Source organism: Mirounga angustirostris, unplaced genomic scaffold (assembly GCF_029215605.1).
Source record: "Mirounga angustirostris isolate CCGP_5_RB_7025 unplaced genomic scaffold, mMirAng1.0.hap1 SCAF_9, whole genome shotgun sequence".
Lineage (NCBI taxonomy): Eukaryota > Metazoa > Chordata > Mammalia > Carnivora > Phocidae > Mirounga > Mirounga angustirostris.
This window is the reverse complement of record NW_026991717.1, coordinates 59,546,431-59,567,705: the sequence shown is the minus strand read 5'-3', so window position 1 is coordinate 59,567,705 and position 21,275 is coordinate 59,546,431. Positions and strand designations below refer to the sequence as shown.

The 21,275-nt window shown below is 41.6% G+C and overlaps 1 protein-coding gene across 7 annotated transcripts in view; it reads right to left on the bottom strand.

The window, feature by feature from the left end:
* FRMD5 (FERM domain containing 5) overlaps window positions 1–20,024 on the bottom strand; it is a 309,170-nt gene extending 289,146 nt beyond the window's left edge. For all 7 annotated transcript variants that reach the window (XM_045900184.3, XM_045900182.3, XM_064570531.1 and 4 more), the window contains exon 1: window positions 19,730–20,024. In XM_045900184.3, coding sequence (XP_045756140.1) covers window positions 19,730–19,831 — 102 coding nt within the window. In that variant the 5' untranslated portion in view covers window positions 19,832–20,024. The remainder of the gene's footprint in view (window positions 1–19,729) is intronic.
* Between the last annotated feature and the right edge of the window lie 1,251 nt (window positions 20,025–21,275).

The window sequence follows — 21,275 nt, the reverse complement described above, 5'->3', positions numbered from 1 at the left end:
GCCAGGAGACTACCCAAAGTGGTGCCACAAGCCTGGCAGTGCACAAGCAGTCCTGACAGGGGCCAGCACCACTCCAAAATGACCCCTACCCTGGGGAGAGGGAATGATAATCACACATACCAGTCCAACTGTGGCCCCAGCAGTGGGCTGAGAGCAGATATCTGGTCTGACTGCAGACCCCACTCACCAGTGAAAGCTTTTTAGGAGACAACACAAGGAGAGTTCCCTGCAGTTTGGTGTAACCACAGCTCTGGGAAACACCTGGTCTAACTCAACTCAAGTCCAAGGCAGCCCCAGACTGGCCCACTAACACCACAGGGACCAAACCCTGCCCTGCCCACAACAGGCAAAGGGGGCCATTGCAGCTGACTGGACTGAAGGCAAATGTGGCTCAGCTACAACATTAGGGTGCACACAACACAGAGAATAGACATTCCTGAAGTCAGGTGGTCAGGTTCTGGTGAACAGGGAACATTGTACTATAGGGTACTCCAAGACCTCTTCTTCATGAGTTCACTACTTCCAAGAGCAAAAGACTTAGCTGACATTCCTAACACATAGAAACAGACACAGGGAGTTAAATAAAATAAGGAGACAGAACACTATGTCCCAAATGAAAGATCAGGACAAAATCACAGCAAGAGCTAAACAAAATGGAGATAAGTAATAAGCCTGATAGAGAATTTAAAGTAATGGTCATAAAGATACTCACTGTATCTTTATGTGGAGGACCTCAGTGAGACCCTCAACAAAGAGATAGAAAACATTAAAAAAAAAAATCAATCAGAGATGAACTCAATAAGCAAAATTAAAAATACACTAGAGGTAATTAGTCATAGACTAGAGGAAGCAGAAGAGATCAGTGACCTGGAGGACAGAGTAAGGCGGAAAAAATAAGCTGAACAGGAAAGAGAAAAAAAATAATAAATAATAAATAAAAATAGGTTAAGAGAACGCAGTGACAGCATCAGGCATAATAACATTCACGTTATAGGGATCCCAGAAGGCAAAGAGGGAAAGGGAAACAGAAAATTTATTTGAAGAAATAACAGCTGAAAACTTCCCCAATCCAGGGAAGGAAAAAGAAGTTCAGATCCAGGAGTCATAGAGAGCCCCCAACAAAATCAAACCAAGGAGGTCCATACCCACGACACATAGTAATTAAAATAGGAAAAAGTAGTAATAAAGAGAGAATTTAAAAAGCAGAAAGAAAAAAACAAAACAAAACAGCTACATATCAGGAGAAACCCCGTAAGGTGATCAGTGGTTTTTTTCAGCAGAAATTTTGCAGGCCACAGAGAGTGGCATGATATATTCAAAGTGCTGAAAGGAAAAAACCTGCAACCAAGAATACTCTATCCAGCAAGGCTGTCAATCAGAATAGAAGGAAAGATAGTTTCCCTGACAAACAAAAGTTGAAGGAATTCATGGCCACTAAACCAGCCTTACAAGAAATGTTAAAGGGGACTCTGAGTAGAAACGACAAAAAGTAGGAAGCACAAAGGCAATGAAATTAAGTGCATCTATAAAAATCAGTCAAGGGATTCACAAAATAAAAGGATGTGAAGTAGGACACCATATACCTAAAAAAAGGAGGGGAGAGGAGTAAAAATTTAGTGCTTTTAGAATGAGTTCAAGCTTAAGTGACCATTAACAATACAGACTACTATATGAATGTTATATATAAACCTAATGGTAACCACAAATCAAAAACTGGTGATAGCCAAAAAATAAAAAGAATTTAGTATATCACTAAAGAAACCTGCAAATCGGGCGCCTGGGTGGCTCAGTTGGTTAAGCGACTGCCTTCGGCTCAGGTCATGATCCTGGAGTCCCGGGATCGAGTCCCGCATCGGGCTCCCTGCTTGGTGGGGAGTCTGCTTCTCCCTCTGACCCTCCTCCCTCTCATGCTCTCTGTCTCTCATTCTCTCTGTCTCAAATAAATAAATAAAATCTTTAAAAAAAAGAAACCTGCAAATCATGAGAGAACAGAGCAAGAGAAGATTCATATGACGTATTTAAGAAACAAAAGGACAAAGGAAAAAGAAACAAAAACACAGACTTTTAAACATAGAGAACTGACAGTCGCCAGAAGAGAGGTGGGTGGTGGGATGGGTGAAATAGGTGATGGGGATTAAGAGTACATTTATCATGATGAGCACTGAGTAATGTACAGAATTGTTGAAATCACTAAATTATACACCTGAAGCTAATATAACACTGTTAACTACACAAATTAAAAGAATTAAAATAGAAAAAAAAAACCACAATGATTTACTACTTCACACCCACAGAATGGCTATAATCAAAAAGACAATAGTGAGGATTGGCAGGGATGTGGAAAAATTGGAGCCCTCATGCAACCACTTTGGAAAACTGTTTGGCAATTCCTCAAACACTAAACATCAAGTTACTATATAACCCAGCAATTCCAATCCTAGGTGTCTATCCAAGAGAAATAAAAATATAATTCCACACAAAAACTTATATACATATGTTGTGCACTGGAAATATAATATTGTATGTCAACTATACTTCAATTAAAAAGAAAAAAAGTGTATGGGAATGTTCACAGCACATCCAAAGGAAATGAAAACCTACATCCATGTACAAAAATTTGTACATAAATAAGAGCTTCATCTATAATAAACAAAAAGTGGAACAACACAAATGTCTATCAACTGATGATGGATAAACAAAATGTGATAAATCCATACTATGGGAAATTATTTAGCAATAAAAAAGAATGAAGTACTAATATAAGTTACTACTTGGATGACCCTCAAAAACATTATGCTAAGTGAAAGAAGTCAGTTACAAAAGACCATGTATTGTATGATACCATAGATTTGAAATGTTCATAATAGGCAAATCTATAGAGACAGAAAGTAGATTAGTGTTCGCCTAGGGCAGAGAGTTGGGGGGAGGAAGGGTGACAGGAAATAGGAGTGACTGCTAATGGGTACAAGGTTTCTTTTTGGGGTGATATAAATGTTCTAAAATTAGATTATGTTGATGATTGCACAACTTCATAAATATGCTAAAAACTGTTGAATTGTACACTTTAAACAGATGAACTTCATGGTATGTAATTTGTAGCTCAAAAAAAGCATTATGCTAAGTGAAAGAAGCCAGACTCAAAAGATTACATATTGTATGATTCTATTCATAGGACACCATGGAAAAAGCAAACCTATAAGGACAGAAATCAGATTAGTAGCTGACAGACACCCAGAGAAGGAGGAGGAGACTGACCATAAAGAGGTACAAGGGAATTTTACAGGATGTCGGAAATATTCTATATATGATGGTTATACAGCTTGTATGTATTTGTCAAAATTCAAAGAACTGTACTATAAAAGCGTGAATTTTAGGGGCACCTGGGTGGCTCAGTTGTTGGAGCAAACGATTCTTGATCTTGGGGTCATGAGTTCAGGCCCCACGTTGGGTGTACAGCTTACCTTAAAAAAAAAGAGTGAATTTTACTCTATGTAAATTGTACCCCAATAAACCTGACTTTTAAAAAAGCCAAGTTTGGGGCACCTGGATGGCTCAGTCGTTAAGCGTCTGCCTTCGGCTCAGGTCATGATCCCAGGGTCCTGGGATCGAGCCCCGCGTCGGGCTCCCTCCTCAGCCAGGAGCCTGCTTCTCCCTCTCCCGCTCCCCCTGCTTGTATTCCCTCTCTAGCTGTCTCTCTTTGTCAAATAAATAAATATAATCTTTAAAAAAAAAAAAAGCCAAGTTAAAGTGTGGGAGATGCAAAAAAAAATAGTATTTGGAAACTTGAGAGCAAAAGAATAGTGGAAATGTCTACAATGTATCAAAATTCACTCTAGAGTTCTATAACATGTGGTGTATGCCTTCTATGGATGGCATCAAGATTACATAATATTGCCTATGACAGAGTGGTGGTGTAGTGGTAACATACATGAGGACCATGCAGAATTTGAGATCAAAGTTTAAAAAAAGGGAGGCCTCCCTCTAAAAGACAAAGTAGTACAAGTCAACATAAATTAAATGATCTGGCCAAGTCCATTAAGGGAGGGGAGAAAATGGCATTTAAAGTAGTCTTGAGGGGTGCCTGGGTGGCTCAGTTAACCATCTGCCTTCAGCTCAGGTCATGATCTCAGGATCCTGGGATCAAGCCCAGTGTAAGGCTCCCTGCTCAGTGGAGAGCCTGCTTCTCCCTCTCATCTCCCCCGACTCATGCTCTCTCTCTTGCTCACTCTATCTTTTAAAAATAAATAAAGTAGGGCGCCTGGGTGGCTCAGTTGGTTAAGCGACTGCCTTCGGCTCAGGTCATGATTCTGGAGTCCCGGGATCGAGTCCCACATCAGGCTCCCTGCTCAGCAGGGAGTCTGCTTCTCCCTCTGACCCTCCTCCCTCTCATGCTCTCTGTCTCTCATTGTCTCTCTCACAAATAAATAAAATCTTAAAAAAAAATAAAAATAAAAAAATAAATTAAAAATAAATAAAGTAGTCTTGGGCGCCTGGGTGGCTCAGTTGGTTAAGCGACTGCCTTCAGCTCAGGTCATGATCCTGGAGTCCCTGGACTGATTCCCACATCGGGATCCCTGCTCAGCGGGGAGTCTGCTTCTCCCTCTGACCCTCCCCCCTCTCATGCTCTATCTCATTCTCTCTCTCAAATAAATAAAATCTTAAAATAAAAAATAAAATAAAAATAAATAGTCTCGAGAAACACTCAAGTGCAATCAAAGTAATCAAAGTGTACTCTTTAGACTGGGACATACCTTTAAAAAGAAGAAAAATTAAAATTGTATTATTAACATATATATAATAATCTGCATGAAGCCGGGGAAGGGCTAAAAGCAAGACTTCATCAGCACTTACAAAGTACTAATCAAGGAAGATGGAAAAACTGAGTCTTGTAGATACATAATTACTAGGCCTATACTATGAAACAGACATAGCTTATAAGACTTTTACACAACCTAGAAGAATACCCCTGAAAACCATTTGCCTTCCAAAACAGCTTTCAAGGGGCACCTGGGTGGCTCAGTTGGTTAATCATCTGCCTTTGGCTCAGGTCATGATCCTGGAGTCCTGGGATGAAGCCCCATCTCAGGCTCCCTACTCATCGGGGAGTCTGCTTTGTTTGCTTCTCCCTCTCCCAAACCCACCACCCCCCAGCTCATGTTCTCTCTCTCTTGCTCTCTCTCTCAAATAAATAAATAAAATCTTAAAAAAAAAAAAAAACCACTTTCAAATGTGTTTTTCCAAGGTCTCTGATCCTGAAGAAGTGCCTACAATGGCAGAAACTAGTATTCAGAGGCACCTGGGTGGCTCAGTCGTTAAAGTGCCTGCCTTTGGCTCAGATAATGACCCCAGGGTCCTGGGATCGAGCCCAGCATCGGGCTCCCTGCTCAGCAGGAAGCCTGCTTCTCCCTCTCCCACTCCCCCTGCTTGTGTTCCCTCTCTCACTGTGTCTCTCTCTGTCAAATAAATAAATCTTAAAAAAGAAAAAAAAAGAAACTAGTATTCACTATCCCACCATAATTAACAGAGATTCTAAATTACAAAAAAAAAAAAAAAAATCTTATTTTTGATCAGCATGAGTCAATCCCCCAGAATGTGATCTGTGTTGAACGAGTAGATAAAGCTCTATTTTGTATTTTGCAAAACTAAGGGACAAAACACAGACTGAAGCAGTCACAAAGATCTGCCTTGACATCTCTTTCTTTAAAAGGAATATTTGCGTTTGTAAAGAATATCCTTCACAGAGGGAACACAAAGAAAAACACTACTGAGCCATGGACAAATTTCTTGGGAACTGTAGGATGTTTATGCTGAAAGAGACTGGAGGGGTCTTCTTTTTGAGTCTCCTCATTTTGCAGATGAAAGGTTAAGTTATCTGCTCAAGGCCCCAAAGTTAATCAGTCAAGAGAGTCAGGCACTGAACACAAGTCTCCTGACTCCACCAAGTTAATGTTTTCCCCTTTGGACTATACTGCCCGCTTCATCAGAGAGCCATGAGTAAGAACAACAATGAGGTCATACAGAGTTCGAATCCCAGCTCCCCCACAGACTAGCTGTGTGACATTAGACAAATTATTTAACATCTCTAAGCCTTATTGTACTCATTTGGAATTAGAAACAATAATATTTTCCATTAAACAGGTAGGATTAAATGAAGGATGCACATAAAGTGCTTATCACAGAGCCCAGAACACAGTAAGTACTCAATAAATTTTTAAATGGCTCAATTACCATATTAAATTAAAATATGTAATATGGACATTCACCAAATAACTCTCTAAAACTTAACAATGGCATGTTATGATATGCCTAATTTGTCAGTACATTCATTTTAATTGTAATTAATTATGTCAGAGAAACCTTACGAGATGAACAGAGAATCACAGAAAAAATAAAGATGCAAAAAAAACTACCAAGATATTATTTTTAAACTCTTATCCTACCTCTATTTAGCTCAAGTCAGAGGTAACTTTACATTTGCATTATTAATAATCCTCTTTATCATTCATGCACATCTACAATTAACATTTATCGAGCCCCTAGGTGAGACCGTAGATACTAACTGTACAAAGATGCAATTCCTGCCCTTCATATAGTTGTCTACTGAGAGGCAGACATGTGAGTAAATATTTACAAGTGAATATGGTAAATACTATAATAAGGTCCCCCAAAGCACAGCCCAGCAACACTGGTGAGGGAGTTTACCTTGGAATAAGGTGATGAGATGCTGGTGATCTACAAAGTAGAATAAAATGCATATGGAGGATGACAGGAGACAAGTCTCAAAAGAAAGGCAGCAAAGGTAATGGAAGGACATCTGTGATGTGCTAAAAGGCCGTTATCTAGCAGGTAAAGGGAGAATCTTGAAAGGTTTTTAAAAAAAGAAAATGATCGAAGTTGCATTTTGGAAGCATGTGAAGCCTACCACCCCCACAGGAAGGTAAAACCTAGACCATTTGGACACTGTATCTGGCAAGCAACAAATGGAGAGCCAGAGGAGACAGATGTAGGAGGCTCTGATTCCTACCATCACAGAGACTACAGTCAGAAGAGGAAGAGGCTTCCCATCTCATCCCACCTGACAGAATGAGGAGTGGATTTAGGTTGGCCTGCTCCAATAAGACCCCACTAGTCATTAAAATATTGAAATATAGGGCGCCTGGGTGGCTCAGTTGGTTAAGCGACTGCCTTCGGCTCAGGTCATGATCCTGGAGTCCCGGGATCGAGTCCCGCATCGGGCTCCCTGCTCAGCAGGGAGTCTGCTTCTCCCTCTGACCCTCCCCCCTCTCATGTGCTCTCTCTCAAATAAATAAATAAAATCTTTAAAAAAATAAATAAATAAAATATTGAAATATAGATAGATAGATAGATAGATAGATAGATAAAGATAGATAGAAACATTTCCCTACCAGTTGGCCAATAGCCACTGCCCTAAGAGGCCCCTCCCTCTTCCCTGGGACCACTCTGAACCCCACCTCCCATGATTCAACACTAAATAGTGTCTGGCCCAGCAGAGGGCCCCAGACTCAATTCCAGTGTGTTCTAGCAGAATCTTGGTCAGTGAGATATTATTCACTGTGACTCTGATTATTGAGTATTTTATTTATTTTATTATTTACCTAAGCTCTAGGCCCAACATAGGGCTCTAACTCAAGACCCCCAAGATCAAGAGTCACATGCTCCACTGACTAAGCCAGCCAGGAGCCCCAGTTATTGAGTATTTTAAATATTACCTCCACATGGGAGCCAACCTCAGAGAGCTCCTTTAAACCATTAAGCCTCTCCTACCACACAGCAGCAACAACGAAAAAGACCTCCAATATTCTTTCATTTCCCAACCTGCTTCTCCAGATTCTCCCTCTAGATTTTGATTAGGTATTTAGGCTTAGGGCTCATCTTGCTCCATCCCAATGTTTTCTCTGGTTTTGATCTCTTGTTTCTCTCTTTATCAATTATTTCCACTCTCCCTACAATTTCACCAACTTCAGCTGTCCACAATAAAGACCCTCCTGATCATGGGAATTGCCCCCACTGTGCAGACCCAGTCCCTAAATACTGACCTGAAGTTACAGTACAGGAAGAGCCTCATTGAGTCTATTTATCTACTAAGAAATAATTGTAAAAAAGTTAATAGAAAGCTCTAAACATATAATATTCAGTGCAGCCCCAAGATATCACTTTATATAATACAGATTTTCATTTGTGTATATTGTTTCAAATTCCAATTGATTAAAATATACACTATTGCATTAAATAATGAAATTAAAGGATATGGATCACATTATGCTTCAGTGTATATTTACACACATTTTAATTGCACCTTTTCTTAACACCTCCCACCACTACCAACAGCAGGTGTGGCCACCACACAAAGAATTTGACCATAAGCAAAGGTGTAACTTAGTAGTGATGGCAATTAGAAATGGTGATAAGAGGGAACATCTGGCTGGCTCAGTCAGTGGAGCATGCAACTCTTGATCTTGGGGTCATGAGTTTGAGCCCCACATTGGGCAGAGAGCTTGCTTTAAAAAAAAAAATGGAAAAGGGTCGCTTGGGTGGCTCAGTCAGTTGAGCCTCCAACTCTTCATTTTGGCTCAGGTCATGATCTCAGAGTCGTGGAATCAAGCCCCACATTGGGCTCTGCACCGAGTGCAGAGTCTGCTTGTCCCTCTCCCTCTGCTCCTCCCCCCTCCCACTCCCGTGCTCTCTTTCCCTCAAATATTTTTTTAAAAAAGGAAAAAAAATGGTGATAAGAGATGGTATTAAATAAGTGGCCCTAAGTATAAATTAGCATGAAACAAAGGAGATCATAAGAGATGGACAGAAGAGCCAGGTGTAATGATAGTAGGAAATAAAACTGTAGAATTCAGGAAATGAAGAGAAAGTTTTCCTTTTCTTATTATTTTCTTTCAACCAGAAACTAAAGATATTTTATGTGAGATATATTCTTAGTAGCAATACTCCATATTTTATAATGACATAGTAAAAGATCTAATTTGCAGCAAGACAATATATTATCATTATATCTATTAAAAATAATCAGTCTAGGGCTCCTGGATGGCGCAGTTGGTTAAGGGACTGCCTTCGGCTCAGGTCATGATCCTGGAGTCCCTGGATCGAGTCCCGCATCGGGCTCCTTGCTCGGCGGGAAGTCTGCTTCTTCCTCTGACCCTCCCCCCTCTCATGTGCTCTCTCTCATTCTCTCTCTCTCAAATAAATAAAATCTTAAAAAATAATAAGTCTACTGTACCCAATATCAAAAACTGGAATATGAGAAATGTGTTCTCTTTTGCCATACAAATTATTAGAAAACAATTTTTAGACGTGCTTTCAGTACTGTGGGTACTCATTTGAATAAGCTTATCTAAATTATCCAAGGTGTATTTAAAAATAAGCAAAGTCAGTATTGATTTTTCAGACCAGCTATGCTGCTTATAAAATCTGACACTTCAATGGTTGGTTCAGTATCTTATGTCCTGAAGCTACACCAAGCCAACTCCCATTCACTTTAAAAAAAAAAAAAAAAAAAACTATTTCACATAATGTTAGAACCTAAAGCTAAGTGTAGATTAAGTTGCACTGTAGTACTAGACTACCTTATGTTTTGATCAGATTTTTATCTCTCAAAGGCCAAATTTCTTCTGAGTGGCCTCCCAAAGAGCTGATGGGTTATTTTGTTGCAGGGATGAGAGTGTACTGTGAAACTTCAGGCTCTACATGCCTCATAACATCCCAGGCATCGCTGCCGGTCCATGGGATCCTTCTGACCTACAAACCTCCAATTCCACAATAACTCTGGAGGATTCTGGATTTTTCTAGAGGCGAAAATCTGAAAGAGGGCAGGCTGGATGTTTTCGTCAGCCTAAATTATCCCCTAGAAGTACTTGAGATCCTTAGATGAATTAATTCTGCTTTCCTGTGTTGTGATCAATGTTCTTACCTGCTTGGCTCATGTCTGATAAAACAGTAGTCTTAGTGGCATCTCCTGCCTAGAGTATATGGAATCTTTTGGTACTTGTGAAGCCAACTCTTCCACTTGGGTATCCTCAAAAATAGGCTAAGGCCCAGCCTAGAGGCCCCTGAGTTAAATCAGGCAATATGGAAATAAGGCTTTGCACCTGCCTGGAGGCAAGGGGTAATTTGCTTGACTATGGAGTGCCTAAATGGACTACCAGACTATGAGGGTTCCAAATGATTTGGCTTTTTCCTACTACAAGTTCAGTGAAAGTGGCCAGACATTTGAGTGTGCCCTGGGGCATGCTGTTTTGATGTACCACTATTTCTTTCAGGTCTTGGGCCTGTGGGCCTTTGCTAATTTATCTGGCTCCCATAATACCACTTCACAGCAAGCCTCCTTAATCTCTCCAACAAAGTGGAGTGCCTGTATTGTCAGTCATTCCCCTATTCATCAGTCTTTAAACCATCCCTTCTTTTTCTCCTCTTCCAGAGCAAAATAACCTATTAGCATTGGCATTCTGCCGAACATTGATTGCCTAAATGCCAAACAGCACTTTCCTGGAGGTTCCCATCCCCAAAGCTCTAGCCTGGCATTGTGTGGAGTGCTCAAAGTGCACCCCGTGTGGGGCTGGGAACTTCAGAGCTGGCAGGCAGGCGTTCACTGGGGAATCCAGGGAAGCACTCCACCATCCTCTAGAAAAGTGATTTTGGTGACCACTTAGGTCTGGGAATAGAGGTGCAGAATTGTGCCTTTTAGGGCTCCACTCCACATTTCTTAACTGTCAATGCACCATTTAGGCTGCACTGTATCAGCCAAAGGATTTCCAAACATCAGCTGAATGTTGGGATTTGATACTTTCTTTTTGTGTGTAGACAAATAAGCCCTATGCCAGAGGTCCCCTGGAAACAAAATTCTTATGCATAGTTACTGCAGCCACAGAATTAAGACTGATACATGAATCTACCCCTTCTTTATATGATGCCATTGCTTTGTGAAGACTCTTAATTTGTGTTGTACACTTTTGGAGTTAGATTTAATTCAACACCAGCTTTGTGTTTATTTTTATGTTAGACTAACACTTCTAAGCACGTCAAGAATGATTGAAATTTGCTGACAGCAATCTTTCCTAAGCAAGTAGATTCTGTTATTTGACTCAACTGTACCAGAGTAAGTCAGATAAACATAGTAAAGGAAAGACAAAATATATTTGGCTTTACATTTTTAGCTTTCCTACCTTGAAGTAGCCTGCTGTTACCTCAGCCTGGAATGCCCTTTACCCATCCCCACAGCCCATTTTCTACTTTTGGCAATCTTTCATGACCTAGTTCAAATCTCACCTCCTTTGAGAAATATTTAGCAATTTTGAGTCCCCCATATTTCCCCATATTTGCACTGCCATGGCAAACCACCTTGTCTTAGCACTGAATTCCATGGCATTTATTTTTTGCTATTTACATGTTTGCAAACAGGGGCCTTCCTACACCCTCAGTGCTTTAAGTTGTTAAGACGATTTCTTTGAAAAACAATATAGAAATATAATCGTTTTCTTTCTAGGTCAAGGAAGACAAAAATAAAACCAATAAGCATAAGAGCATCAAATTGGAATGATGACCTGTTGTAGAATCTTTAGAATCCTGCCCACTTGAAAACAGTATGCATATCTGCAAATAACCTAACTTTTACCTTACAAGGTAGAGAATCAGTTAAGGCCATTCAGAAATAAAAGTTAGAAATATGAGATTCACTCTTGGCTTCTTCTTCTCCCTCACTTTTTATACTCAGTCAACATAACTCATCACTTTTACCTATTAAAAATCTGTATGAACCAGTACTAGTGATTCTCAAACCTGAAAAAGCGTAAGAGTTACCTGGCTGACTTGTTAAAACAGACTGCTGAGCTCCCCTCCCCCACATTTCTGATTCACTAGTTCTGCAGTGGGGCCAAAAACTTGCATTTGTTACAAGTGCCCAGGTGAAACTGATGCTGTTCATCCAGGAAACACACTTTGAGAACCATTGCTTTAACTCATCCCCTAGACCATTCTTCTTTTTAACGAGGTTCACAATTTCTACAAAGGGAAAAAAGCTCCCTGAGTTGTGACACAGTAAGATGGCTCAAACAAGGCATAAAAATAGCTAGGTTTGGTCCTGATCTAGAACGGTTTCCCTTGGTGGACAGAGGTTGTCTAAGGCTTTGAAATGATCCTTAACATACAGGAATGAGTCCTAAAGCATTTCTGTAATGGTCCAAGGCATCTCTAAATACGGACCAGGAGATGAGGTCATGGTAATGCAAGGAGTCAGAAGTAGAGGAGAGGGAATGAAAGCTATAATCAGTGTCAAAGGGGTGTTTTCTGTAGACAAGTGAATGGAGCTATTGTACACAAACTCAGTGGTTGCCAAGCATGTGGCCCAATTAGTTTGCCTGTATGAGCATGGCACGGAAGGATCTCCTTAGAGGACTGGATTCACACAAGCTGGTGTTTAGTATGACAGTAGCAAGCAAAAGCCTGAAGAATTTGGACCTGAAGAGTCTAAGTTCCTGCTTCCCAAGTCTAAGATATGATACCATTAGCCTGGAAAGACTACAAAAGTAAAACACCATCCTCAGAAATAGCACAGCCTTTACAGTTGGTGAAAGACCAATACAGAGGATCCTGCACAAAATATTGACAACAATGAGGATGGCATGGTGGCCTTGGGTGGCAAGAGGTCTACAATTTAAATCTAAGGGTTAGCCTCCAACAGAAACTGCTTTCCCTACTCTAGCTTCGGCTCTGCTAATATGTTTGTACAAGTTCAAAAAGTTGTATTGGCCGCCCAGATCTAGGGTCTTAAAGGAATGGAAAGTCTGCTTCCATGGCTAGAACGAACATACAACAAGATGTTTGGGTCTCTTAGGGAAACACCATTCACTCTGCAACATAGGCATGGAGATGCTTTAGTACTCTTCAAAGTTCTCAGCTGCATGACAGAACCATTCAGGTGGTTGGCCTCAGCCCCAAGTATCATGCAGGAAAACAGGGGCAATGACTACCACCTGCCTCCAGGAGCGCAGCATCCTCCTCCCTGAGCACCACGTGGGCAAGATATAGAAGCTATAAGGTTGCTGCCAATCCTCCATAAGATTCACATCTGTTGTACCAGCTCTGGTTAGACACCAGCTGAAGAAGAGTGACCCACAGGAGGCTGCTCCAGGAAACAGGGTCTGCAGAGTCAGAATGTTACACATGAGGCTATCAGAAGATTGAATTCAGCTTAAAATAGACATAATTAGGAACCTGTGGGAAGCATGGTTCTCTTTCCGTTGGGGCAAGAGGCTAGAAAATGAGGCTGGGAGGAGGTTTTCCGTGGCACTGACTTAGGGGAAAGGAATGAAGGAAGTTTCTATGGCTGTGGTGAGCCCTATGCTCAATATCCTAATTCTGCCAGACTTCCAACACCCCATGAAGCACTGCACTACACAGTATTCATTGGATCTAAGCCTTCTAAACCTGTGGAGATGGGAGGAGGGGAGACCTGAAAGGCTTGAAATCTTAAGAGACAAACCAAAAAAATCAAGAAGCTCTAGACCACAGCTCCACTAATTCAACAAAGGATAATTGCAGAAAGTTATCAGAGACCTCAAAGGCTCCATAAAATACATTTACATACTATACTTCTCACCAGGGAGAGGGGCTACAGAGCAAAGTGGTTTGGAATCGGATGGGTTGAAACTATAAAAAGCCTTATACAGTTGTTAGAAAATGTTTATTGTTGTCAGGCACAAGAAATTTTTAAGTGTTGGAGTTAACACAGCCATCATGGAGCACAAACAAATCAGAACAAATATTTATTGAACTACAACCACGTAAGGCACTGTGGTATAATTCCTAGGGTTTAAAATTTATAGTTTCCTCTTACTCCTTTAAAAATTCTAAAGTATAATCTACCAGAAAATAGGTATTAAAATAATCCAAAATATTTTACCATAGTGATTATAGTATCTAACTATTATAGTATCTAACTAAAACCTTGCTTATTTTGGGTTGCACATTTTTAATGCCTATACATAAACCACTACAAATGTATAACAAAAATGACTATTTTTTGGTCTTCAGGTTGTCTTATTTTATCTTGGCAAACTTTTTTTTAAGAGTGAATATTAATGCTAGCACAGACGATCAACAAGTCTCTGGGCAATGTAACAGAGGACTCAAAACCCACATGCTCTTTTATTATACACTATGTTGAATTGCCTCATCCAGCATATTCATTCCAAGCACTTAATAGAATGCAAATTCATACAAATACCCTTGAGTAAAATCGGCTGTGGTGAATGTTTCTAGGTTTCTCTTGGATGCCACTGACACTTCCTTAAATCAAACTTTTTCAAAAAGAGAAAGAACGAGAGCACAAATACACATCTAGAATTTACCCTCTGTCCTAAAAGATTGATCTGCCTTAGTTTTATACAATGAACATTTTATATATACAAATTAAGAAATAGAGTACAAGTACTTTCAGGATTCTAGAAGGCTAATTTTGGAACTTAGTTTCAAGAATTAGAGTCTGACTTGCTATTGTAACAGATTCTGAGACACCATAATTACCTTTTAAAAACAAAGTTTTTAAAAGAACCAGTATTCATGAAAATACAACAGCTTTGTGTTTTTCTGTGAATACAATTACCTTAATTCTCTAACAACATCCCTTTTGCATTAATGAAAGCAAGGATTTTACTTACAAAGTATAAAGTAGAAGTTCTTAGAAAAGACAAATCACTGTAGGTCCTTGAAGCAAATGCCCCTCTAAAGCCAAAGACTTGGTAGGATCAAAGGAAAGCAAACCTTAACTCTTGAATTTTATTTTTTTAAAGATTTTATTTATTTATCTGAGATAGAGAATGAGTGGGGAGAGGACATAGGGAGAGGGAGAAGCAGGCTCCCCCCTGAGCAGGGAGCCCAATGTGGAGTTGGAGCCCAGGACCCTGGGATCATGACCTGAGCTGTAGGCAGATGCTTAACCCACTGAGCCACCCAAGTGCCCCCTGAACTCTTGAATTTTAGAGAAGAGTTCTACTACAGAATCCAGTTGTTCCAGCCTTGAATTTTATAATTTCACTGAGATTAATCAGAAATCTTTTTTTTAAAGATTTTATTTATTTGACAGAGAGAGCATGAGTGGGAGGGAGGGGCAGAGGGAGAAGCAGACTCCCCACTGAGCAGGGAGCGTAAGGGGGACTTGATCCTAGGACCCTGAGATCATGACCTGAGCCAATCAGAAATTTTTAAGTAGGGGCACCTGGTGGCTCAGTCAGTTAGGTGCCCGCTCTTGGTTTCTGCTCCGGTTATGATCTCACGGCCAAGGGATGGAGCCCGGAGCTGTCTCTGTGCTCAGCAGGGAGTCTGCTTAAGGTTCTCTCCCTCTCCCTTTTCCCCTCCCCCACACTCACACAGACACTCTCTCTCTCAAATAAATAAAATCTTTTAAAAAAATCATTTTGAGGAGACTTAATGTTTATTTTCAAAAATTTTCTCAATCCTATTTTTGATTTGATAGAACAAGGCACAATGTATATTAGTCTGTTTAAATGTTATTATTTGTAATGACATTACCAAATAATTTTTTCTTTACTGTGAAATAAGTATTATTACCATTTTACAGATGAGGAAATTATGGTTACAGACAGGTGAAATAACTTAGGGAGTCAGAAAGAATAGAACAAAGATGGGATTTAGAGACAAAATGACCAGGGTTTAAATATAGTCCAGCCACCTACTAGCTTTGACCAAGTTTCTTCATCCAAGCCTTTCATCTGTAAAATGAAGATACTACCACCTACTTCTCAAATAGTTGATGTAAGGTATAAGCAAAACACCTCACAGAAAGCGTAGTAGAGTTGGCCATTCAAGAAACATCAGCTCTCCCACCAATCCACAATCTTATTTTCTTCAGCTGGTACAATGGGTGTATAACGAATCCATATGCTGTTGTGAGTTTAGTGAGAAAATAGCACAAGCGGGGCACCTGGCAAGTACAGGGCTCAATACATTTGTTCTCTCCCCCAGTATTCACTCCCTTACCCTAGGTCCCACAGTTACTGAATGGCTGAGACACAATCAAGTCCCGATTTTGGTTGCACTATAGAACGGTTTCTGTACACCGGCATTTTACTTCTGGTAGTACCTCATTTAACTGCAAAAACAAATTTAAGCTAGCTGCTTGGTCAGTTGTTATTTTAATGTGTTCCCAGTAAAATCAAATTCATTTCTGGGGCAGCTTTACTTTTCAGTAATCAGAAAAAAGTGATTAATATTTCTGACTTGAAAATATGTATTTTTGGTACATATTTCTACTGGCACTTCCGTAATATATATTCTTAATATTTTATAAACTATTATAACTCAAAAGATAGTTAAAAATCTATTACTTAGGATATTACATGTCTAAGCATTTAAATGATTCCATTTGATATACTGAGTTCAAAGATATTAGGTAGCCTTTTCGTTTTTCCTATTTGCTCCCAAATAAAATAACAAAGTAGGGTAGTAAATGTGGTAAATAAGCGCAGATATTCATAAATGAAACAGATGTGTGAAAAATATGGACCAGATCTGCATTTATGAGGCAATGACCTTCAAAACTGGCAGGGAGCTGTTAGCAATGTTCTTCACAGGGGAGCAATTATATTACAAGCCTCCTATGTATACTTTCATTTCTCATGATCTACAAATACATTTGCATATCAGAAAGAATAAAAGAATAGTCTGGTAACTGTGGCAACCTTCATTGAGAGGATATAAGGCATTTTCCTTACCTTAATAATCACATTCTAAATGCCAGAGCGGTATAACTGGTGCAATATGAAAGACAAGACCAATACTTTGACAGAATTTTCTACAACTGAAATTTACTAAATGTGGCTATTATGGCTCTAACCCAGTGATACATTTCTGACTCTCTAATCCCCTAAGTGTTCTCTGATTATCTCAAGAAGTACTGAAATCTTTCTAAAATATATACCTTATTTAAAGAAAAATATGGCAAACAGTACTTTAAGGAAAATGATTCCAAACTATCACCAAAAATTTTTAAAAATATACTGTACAGCAATTCCTAAAATATTAGGAATATTGCTTTAATCTAGCAAGTAGCTCACAGTTTCTTTCCATACTGATTTAAAAGACTCTATGTCCAATGTTTGACAAATAAGTGCATGCACAAACACAAACTACAGAAATGGATAAGGGGGAGAAAGTTGCTAAGAAAAGCTCAATCTCTAAAAGCTCAAAAAAGCTATCTGCACAAAATATTAATTTCACATAAGATCCTGTCTTTTTTTTTTTTTTTTAACCTTTCCTCACATTGGGTAAAAACAAAAGCAATTCACAGTAGTGGTGCCAAAGACTGACAATATTACATAAACTTCAGAATTCCTGTGTTTAATTTTCACTAAAGAATCACAGTGCACTATCATTAACATGTCTAGACAGTGGACACTCACTACAGTATAGTCATGTTACACCAAGCTTATTTTTCTGTGGCCTAAATTTTTATAACACATTAAATTGTAATAATGTAAAATAAGACCAGCAGGAAAATAAACACAACCATAGCAAGACATAACAAGCATAAACCCAGTAAGTCCTGCTTGACCGAAAAATATTATTTTTCTCAATGGCAATAAAAATTACCCACAACTATAATACCAATCAACCAACTTCAGAGGTTCCACCAACTGGGAAAAATAACTAGTTGTCTTATTGTGGTACCTTAAAATCACAAGACTGCCACTAGTGGAGTGGTGATGTGAATTGCGTTTCATTTGTACTCTATACCTTGGCAAAAGTTAATGACCTGCCCCAGAAATTTTATTTCACCATATACCCCAAAGTATTTTTAGGACTCACAAAGTCTAAATCTCACACTGCCGTTGATATGCTATCGTGTAAATGCTTTAAATTTTAAAACGAAAGGATAAAAACTTTAAAAGCTCTAGACAATGTATTCAAATAGTGAATATGTCAAGTCAATGCCTTCTCCTCCCCCACTGAAAAACAAAAAAAGAACTGTACACGACAAATAAAGATACAATAGAAACAAAAAGTAGCATGCCACTCATTCAGTAAGGAAATAATAACAGAACATCTATCATATTCAACTACAAAAATCCTTTCATTTGATGGCTAGCGTCGTTATGACTGTTTAATCTGTATTTAAGTGGCCTTAAAAAAGAGATTTTGTTCCCTTTCTCTGCCCTCCTGGATCTTTGGCAGCAGTCAGCACTTATACCCAGAGCTGGTTTGGGGAGTGGGAGAAAAGGGAAAGTGGAGACATGTCATCAAGATGATTTTGATGTCTCTAGAGTCTGAGGACCTTTAAATGTTGATAATGATGAAGGAAAAAAATGAAGAGGTGGAGGGAGAGGAAAACAAAACCACTACCATCACCAAACTGGAGAATGATAAGTCTCATTTTCAACTTGTTTTAAAATCACTGTTAATTTAAAAAAAAAAAATAGCATCTGCTTGTAAAACGAAAAAAAAAAAGGTAAAGTGGAGAGAAGGCTGAAATGAGCACGGAGTCAGCAGAGGGCAGCCGCTCTCATCCACTACCCAGCGTCTTTCTCACACACCGCTGTTTTCCGCTATTGAGCATTGTCAGCAAAAAAATAAATGGGGGGGGGGGGGCGGGACGGGAGACAAAGAGGGTAGGACCAGAGGCCGACAGTTTTTGTCTGCCACATCTGAGGCGAGAAGCCCTCTCTGGTTTCTTGCTGCAAAGGCAAGGGATCAGGTGAGACCCCTCCGGGTCCAACTCTATTTGCTTCTCCAGAAAGAGCAGTTTCCGGCAGCGAGCGCAGGATCCTTCGGCTGCTGAACTGAACACCGGAGCATTGTCAATGTTCCTATCTCTGACTTTACAGAGGAGGAGAGAGGACTGTGACTGCATTCCTGGGAAAGACTACTACTCCAGACGTGCCACACGGCAGTAGTGAAAAAAACATAAGCAAGAGGTTGTAAAAATCCCTTCCAAAATACCAGGTTCTGAAGAAATGCTGCGAAGCATTAACATATTGTTGGCGTTTTTTGTAAGTCACCTATTCTTTCTCGCCACAGTCAACCCTCAAATCTCTGGTACTTGTTGCTAAATCTTTACCTCACGCCCCCCTCAAAATTGCCCAACACAATGAGATCTGGGGAGCGAAAGGCGGGAGGGGGGCCTAATCTCAGGAACCCAGAGGGCTGGTCTCCCTTCCATAGGCCACTCTGCATGGGCTGCGCGTTCACTTTTACCTTCTGAGAGCTCTGATTCACAAATGCCGGGGTGGGGAGGGGGGGCGGGTGATTATGACATACAGCATTATCCTTCCAACCAAAGATAGATAAGAAACGCCGGCCAGCGGTCCTTGCCTGGCCAGAGAGCCAAAGCCTGAGCCCCCCGACGGGGCGGCCCGGGTAGGAGCCTCCCGCCCTGCCCGCCTCCCTCCCGACGCCCGCGGAAGATGCTCCCCACCCCGGCAGGCTCGAGGAGCCAGGATGGGGCGCCCTCACCCTGGGAGAGGGCAGGGAGCGAGCTGAGGGTCCGGGACGGAGGGACTCTCACCGCAGCTGCGCCGAGCGCCCGGTACCCCGCCCCGGACCGGGTCTCGGGCGGAGGCGCTCTGCACCGGGGCTGGCCGCCGCAGCCAGGGACGGACAAAGCACTGGGGTCTGCGGCGACCTCGGGAGGCGGCCGCGGGCCAAGTTAGCCAGACTCGGGGTCCCGCGGGCAGGGCAGCGCAGCACTGACCTGGATGGTGCAGGTGTACTCGCTGTCGTCCAGCAGCCGCACGGTGCAGCTGTACTCGCGCTCCAGGCTCCTGCTGCTGCCGCTCATCAACCTGCTCAGCATCTTCCCGCCCGCCCGCCGCCGGGAAAGACGCGGCGGCGCTGCGGACCCCGGACCAGGCGCCCCTCAGCCGGGCAGCTCCGCGCGGGCCCCGGGCACCTGCACCATCACCCCAGCCCGGTCGCGGCCGCTGCCTCCTGCTGGCCCAGCTCCTCCTTCTTCTCCTCCTCCTTCTCCGCCACCGCCTCCCCCCAGCCCAGAGCAAGCGCTCCGCTCTCTCTTCCGCGCCCTACTCCCCATGCCCAGCTCGTGGGGCGGGGCCTCGGCCGGAGAAGGGCCAATGGGGGTCAGCGCGGCGGAACCGAGTGGCACACTGTTGAGCCAATAGAAATAGGGCACTGGGATGATGGACAGGTGACGAAAGCAATCACGGGAAAGCAGTCGGACAGAGCCTAGCGGGACCAGCCCTCTGGCGTCCCAAACGAGGGGCTCCTCTCCTCTCTGCGGTTCCTCTAGAAGCTGTTTCCCCTCCCCCGGGCCAGGTGTGGGCACCCGGCCAGATAAATGTCTGCTGCGTGGAATACGTTTAGACTCGGGCTTCAGGGGTCAAGTCCCACGCTCTGCAACGCCGCGAGTCCCGCCCTCTCGGGAGCCGGGGCGGTGCGAGATAAAAATCACCGCACCTGCAGAACGTAGGCACCTTCAGCTCCGGACCAGGCGGCTGCCCCCACCTGAGCTGTACCCCAAGTCGGCCAGACGGGCGTGTCTGCTCCAGCTCTCTTATTTCGGAGAACATCTGTTTTACAGGAGCTACTTAAGTAAAAGCTGTAGGGTTCGCAAGGGTTTTTTAAGCACCCGGGTTTAACCCCTAGGAAACCCTCCACTCTAACATCCTATGCCTCCCTTTTATTTTATTTTCAGAAGACAAAAGGAGGAGACTGAGGTGTGCTCCTTCAGCTGGTAGGGTGCAGAGGCAGTGATGGGTCCTTTCCTTGCTCCTTCAGAACTAGAATTACCGTATCTTCAGACCTCCTCAACAAAACACCGGAGTATGTCAGGAGGTATATATCGCAAAGAAAAAAAAATTGTCTCCTGCCCTTTGTGACCCCACATTCTAAAGACCTCATGTTCTTTACGAAAACTTCACCAAGAAACATAATATTCTTCCTCAAAATTTTTTGATGGAAGGAAATGTTATATAAAAGAATCATATCAACACATTAATGCTGCAATAAATATATTAACTGAAAAATAATGAAATATGCATAATTTCGCATTTTCATTTATACTGGTCTTGTTTATAGGATAACAAACACATAACAAAAACGAAACCCTACATTAACTTAGAAAACATCTGACCTTTAAAGTAGGTCCCCTGGAGGGGGGTGGTTCTGGGCTATCTCAGTCCCTAGAACATGTGACCCTTGATGGGGGTGAGGGGGTCGTGAGCTTGAGTCCTCCGTTGGGCTTAAAACCTTAAAAAGATAAAGTATGCTTCTTCCCTAGT